The sequence below is a fragment of the Schistocerca cancellata genome, chromosome 9 (assembly GCF_023864275.1).
Source record: "Schistocerca cancellata isolate TAMUIC-IGC-003103 chromosome 9, iqSchCanc2.1, whole genome shotgun sequence".
Taxonomy (NCBI): domain Eukaryota; kingdom Metazoa; phylum Arthropoda; class Insecta; order Orthoptera; family Acrididae; genus Schistocerca; species Schistocerca cancellata.
Genome location: NC_064634.1, coordinates 350332984 through 350338983, shown reverse-complemented (window position 1 = coordinate 350338983; position 6000 = coordinate 350332984). Strand labels below are relative to the sequence as shown.

General features: G+C 49.2%; 1 protein-coding gene across 1 annotated transcript; it reads left to right on the top strand.

The window, feature by feature from the left end:
* Positions 1 to 4300: 4300 nt before the first annotated feature.
* On the top strand, positions 4301 to 4657 carry LOC126101409 (uncharacterized proline-rich protein-like). The gene has a single exon (XM_049912071.1). The coding sequence runs from the start codon at positions 4301 to 4303 to the stop codon at positions 4655 to 4657; it is 357 nt and encodes a 118-aa protein (XP_049768028.1).
* Positions 4658 to 6000: the final 1343 nt, after the last annotated feature.

Below are 6000 nucleotides of genomic sequence, written 5' to 3'. Positions count from 1 at the left end.
TTGTAATCAAAAATGTTCAAATGTGTGTGAAATCTTATGGGACTTAACTGCTGAGGTCATCAGTCCCTAAGCTTACACACTATTTAACCTAAATTATCCTAAGGACAAACACACATACCCATGCCAGAGGGAGGACTCGAACCTCCGCCGGGACCAGCCGCACAGTCCATGACTGCAGCGCCCTAGACCACTCGGCTAACCTCGTGCGGCGTAATTGTAATCCATAGGTATTTAGTTGAATTTACAGCCTCTGGATTTGCAGCTGATTTTAAGCAAGCTTCCAGTGAGCTAAGGATTTGAAATTTGAAACATAGCTTAGCATTGGGTAACGATACAATATTGATTCGCTTTCTTGTCGGTCTCTTCGCTAGGGGTGGGGGCGGGGTTGAAAACCTTTGGTAACGCCTAAAACCTCGGCTGCCTTGCAGAACCAGTGTGTTAGCCTCTGGCGACAATGGGAACAGTACAGCAAAGTACTCAGAAGGTATCCCTGAACAACTTCTGAAAGTTTGGCAGTGAAGTTCTAGGTCAGCCTGTACATATCGCGCCCTTCGTGTATGGCGTCCAGAAAACTATAGACGAATCTGTTATTTCCATACGAAAAAAAAAAAAAAAACGGAGATAGCAACCTAACCGAAAAATATCATCATAAACGAACATAATGTCCCGCGAATGTAAACGGGAAGATTACATTCGCTCGTGGAGGAAGTTTATATCACAACCTAGGGGAGCCAGTCGCATTCAACGAAGCTTGCGAGCTGCCTGCAGAGAAGGCAGGAGCGGCTGAGATAAGGAGCGGCCTCCCTGCACGAAACTCGCGGAGCGTCGGGCGTGGGCGTCTGCGTGCGTGTGGCCGGCCGCTCAGCTGTGACCCCGAACGGAGCGCCAGCTAAAGGTCACCGCTTCGACCCGCCCCGGGGCCGACACGTGCCCGCCTATACTCGATGCGGTCGGCCGTGCTCGCAAACTTTCTCCTTCTCGGAATAGTTGCCTCCGGCGCCCGGCCGTCGTGATAACGTTAAAATATGCGCCTCCGCTACCGAGCTCCGCTACCCGCTCAACACGTCCTAGCGGCCACGCCGAGCAATAGTTCCGAGCTACGGCGACCATCACTGTTCGGGCCCAGCATCGGTTAACATTAATTTTGATGGGAAATCTGTACTCCACGAGACACCTGATGGGAAATCTGTACTCCACGAGACACCTGACGGTGTGTGGCGGAGGGTACTTCTGGTACCACTGTCTGGTTCCCCTCTTCCCTGTTTCATTCACTCATGGCGTGTGGGAAGAATGATAGTCGATAAACCTCTGTATCATTTCAAATTTCTCGAATTTCCTCGTTTTGGTCATTTCACTAGGCTTATGTGGGAGGAAGTAATACGTCTCCGATTCTTCCCGGACGTTCTCTCTCGGAATTTCGATGGTAAATCATTGCATGACGCACAATACCTCTCTTGTAGAGTCTGGCAGTGGAGTCTGTTGAGCATTTCTATATCGCTCTCACGCCGATTAAACTATCGTGTGACGAAACGCGCCGCTCCTCGTTGGATCTTCTCTATGTCTTACATCAGTCCTACGTGATATGGATGAGCAATAATCAATAATCGGTCGAATAAGTGTTTATCTACATGTACATTTATACTCCGCAAGCCACCCAACGGTGTGCGGCGGAGAGCACTTTACGTGCCACTGTCATTACCTCCCTTTCCTGATCCAGTCGCGTATGGTTCGCGGGAAGAACGACTGCCGGAAAGCCTCCGTGCGCGCTCGAATCTCTCTAATTTTACATTCGTGATCTCATCGGGAGGTATAAGTCGGGGGAAGCAATATATTCGATACCTCATCCAGAAACGCACCCTCTCGAAACCTGGACAGCAAGCTACACCGCGATGCAGAGCGCCTCTCTTGCAGAGTCTGCCACTTGAGTTTGCTAAACATCTCCGTAACGCTATCACGCTTACCAAATAACCCTGTGATGAAACGCGCCGCTCTTCTTTGGATCTTCTCTATCTCCTCCGTCAACCCGATCTGGTACGGATCCCACACTGATGAGCAATACTCAAGTATAGGTCGAACGAGTGTTTTGTAAGCCACCTCCTTTGTTGATGGACTACATTTTCTAAGGACTCTCGCAATTAATCTCGACCTGGCACCCGCCTTACCAACAATTAATTTTATATTATCATTCCACTTCAAATCGTTCCGTACGCATACTCCCAGATATTTTACAGAAGTAACTGCTACCAGTGTTTGTTCTGCTATCATATAATCATACAATAAAGAATCCTTCTTTCTATGTATTGGCAATACACTACATTTGTCTATGTTAAGGGTCAGTTGCCACTCCCTGCACCAAGTGCCTATCCGCTGCAGATCTTCCTGCATTTCGCTGCGATTTTCTAATGCTGCAACTTCTCTGTTGTGTAAGCCTCTTCCTTTGTGGGTGAATTACATATCCTTAAGATTCTTCCATTGAATCTCAGCTGGCATCTGCATTTCCTACTACCTATTTTTTGTCGTCATTTCACTTAAGGTTCCTCTGTTAGTTGCTCCTAGATATTTTACGGTAGATACTGTTCCCAGCAGTTTGTCATCAGCGGTGTAGTTGTACAGTGGTGGATTACTTCTCTACGTATGCGCAATGTTACATATATTAAAGTTCAGGGCCAACTGCCAATCGCCACACCATTCATCCATTCCTTTTACTAATCGCTGCACTCTTCTGGCGTCATCAGCTAATAGTTTTACGGAGCCTCCGACATTTTCTTCTAGATTATTTTTGTATCCTGTGAACAGTAATTGTCCTGTCAAACTTTTAAGGGGTAGCCTACTCTTGAAACTAACTTTACACCTGTGTGGATTGGCACCTGAGGTCGTTTGGGTTCAAACGATTCAAATGGCTGTGAGCACTATGGAACTTAACATCTGAGGTCATTAGTCCCCTAGACTTAGAACTACTTAAACCTATCTAACCTAAGAACATCACAAACGTCCATGCCCGAGGCAGGATTCGAACCTGCGACAGTAGCCGTCTCACGGTTCCGGACTGAATCGCCTAGAACCGCTCGGCCACAGCGGCCGGCTCGTTCGGAATGAAGTATGTAATGAGGATGCGAGGTACCTTCTGTCACCGTAAGTCAGCTGCGCAGTCATCTTACAACCCCAGTAAACTGTTTTCATATCACACAGATAAGATGAAAGGAGGGGTTGTTGTAGTTAAACTACTTGTCACATTAACCAAGCTCTGTCAGCCACGCGGGATTAGCCGAGCGGTCTTAGGCGCTGCAGTCATGGACTGTGCGGCTGGTCGCGGTGGAGATTCGGGCGTGGGTGTGTGTGTCTGTCCTTAGGATAATTTAGGTTAAGTAGTGTGTAATCTTAGGGACCGATGACCCTAGCAGTTAAATCCCATAAGATTTCACACACATTTGAACACTTGTTAACATTTGAAGCTCTGTCAGAGGTTAAAAAGATGATACGAGGAAGAATCGTAGGACCAAACCGGATCTTTAGTTTTCTAATCTGATGCTTAATTAACATCCACCCACAAAAACGAAAAACAAAACAAGACAAAACAAAAAAGGTGTGGCACTGTTGGCTGGACTCACCGGAGGTTTAGATTAAGCCGCTTATTGGAAAGTGTTTCCTACCTCTGAGCGCAGGTCCATTCCCTCGCGGTGCAGTAGAGCTGTTTATTAAGTGTATCTGTCGAGCCTAGGTTATTGCAATGAGTGTGTATACAGAGCAGTGTCATGTTTGTGTTGAATGATGATGAGAGGAGGAAGACGGTGAAATGCGGTGCCCGAGCCGGCCGGAGTGGCCGAGCGGTTCTAGGCGCTACACTCTGGAACCGCGCGACCGCTACGGACGCAGGTTCGAATCCTGCCTCGGGCATGGATGTGTGTGATGTCCTTAGGTTAGTTAGGTTTAAATAGTTCTAAGTTCTAGGGGACTGATGACCTCAGAAGTTAAGTCTCATAGTGCTGAGAGCCATTTCTTTGAACCGGTGCCCGAATACAGCCCACTCCTCTGGAAGCGTTGAAAGTCGACATTTGATGGGTGATCACCATGACCAGTGTCTATCGCCCTTCTCCGTGACACACTGCGAAGGAGTCTGAGATCTAATCCAGGACACCGTAGCAGCGTATGGTGACCGGGAACCGTGCGTCGTCTCGTTTTCACCCCTTGCTGACCAAACACTGCCGGTGAAAATTCCTTTTACCACCGCGATTGAAACTGGCTACCCAAGAGTGGAAGCCACCGGTCGGGCATAACTTAGCGGCCTGGGAAACACAGGTGGATGCTGAGCTACGCGCAGCACAAGAGTATGAGGGGTGTCTGGCAGCGGCGCCTCACCTGCAGCCAGGGGTGCCGCGATCCGAATGCGGCGCCGCGCTTGGCGCCCGCCATCGATTCGCCGCCGCCGCCGCCAGCCCCGCCGCCCCCACGGCGGGCCAGACGCGACAGAGCCGCCGCCGCCCCCTCGCGCCCCTGGCCGCCACTTGCCACGTGCCGACCTCCGCCGCCACACCCTCCACCCCCGCACCGTCCAAAAACGCGACACTTCCTCGCGCCGCGCCGCCGCTGCACCCCCTGCTGCTGCTGCGCCGGCAGCCCCTACTACTCCCACACCTACACGCAAAAGCAAACTCCGTGAGGCGTCCTGCAGCGAAATAAAAGCTTGCCCTTTCACTCGCGGTGCCACCGTGCACACCCTGGAGGACATCTCCTCCCTCCCTCCCTCCCTCACCCCCTCCCGCCACTCTTCCCTAAGTACTCTTGCCGTCTAAGGGCACTGCTGTTTATATTCCTGACCTTTAAGCCCTACAGCGCACGTGAGTTGTGCAATGACGACGCCTGGTGAGGACTTACTCATTACCCTCGCCGTTTGACAAAAAGTCTCCCCTCCGGGTTTTTCTACACAGCAGCGCTCGCTGAGCCCCGCGTTTTAATTGGACGTAGGAACCCCGACTGTACACACACCCCTCGCGCTCTGGCGGAACAATACAACGGACGTGTAACTAGGAGAATAAAACTAGCCAACCAGTTGCATATCTTATGGTTCGTCTTGCAACAGCATTTTTTTTTATTAGATGCACTGCTTTATGATGTGTGTGTGTGTGTGTGTGTGTGTGTGTGTGTGTGTGTGTGTGTGCGTGTGCACGCCCGCGCGCGCGCTCGCGTGCTGCACTTTGTTTCCATTTCCAGCGTTCCGTATACGGTAAGATAATGGGAGTCAGAACAGAAGCTTTCGTGCAGAAGTACAAGTGAACGAATAGGTTCGCCCTCGCGAAAAGAAACAAATTCTGCATATTACCTCCAACAGGCAGTAGTTAACTTCAATAAGATTAATCAGAGTGGGAGTTCAAAAATGGCTCTGAGCGCTATGGGACTTAACTTCTGAGGTCGTCAGTCCCCTTGAACATAGAACTATTTAAAGCTAACTAACCTAAGGACATCACACACTTCCATGCCCGAGGCAGGATTCCAACCTGCGACCGAAGCGGGTGCGCGGTTCCAGACTGTAGCGCCTAGAACCGCTGGGCCACCCAGTCGGCTAGAGTGGGAGTCTGAACCAAGTTACTTCCTAATATGAGCTTAGTATCTCAATCACTCTCTTTCCGACTCGTTTAATACTACCTATATCACTTTTGCGTAACACCCGTAGCGTGTTAACGTGTAGTAAGAGACGGAAGTCAACAATAATTTTCAAATTAAAGTACCTTCTTTTCCTTATTTTCTGATCTATCAAAGCTAATCGTCATTCAAGAATAGTACAAAGCTTTTGTTAGTTCATTACGGTACTCCCAATATCAAAGTCAAAAATATTAGCGCGCTGTTCTGTTTATCTTAAACTGATAAGGGTGCATATTCATCAGTTGGTTTTGCTGCTCTTGTGGTCGACGTGGTCAAACAACACAGACATTAACATCGTGTTTTCGTAATGATTAAAAGTGTTATTTACGAAATAAGTTCCGAAAAGTGTGTGTACTCTTCCCG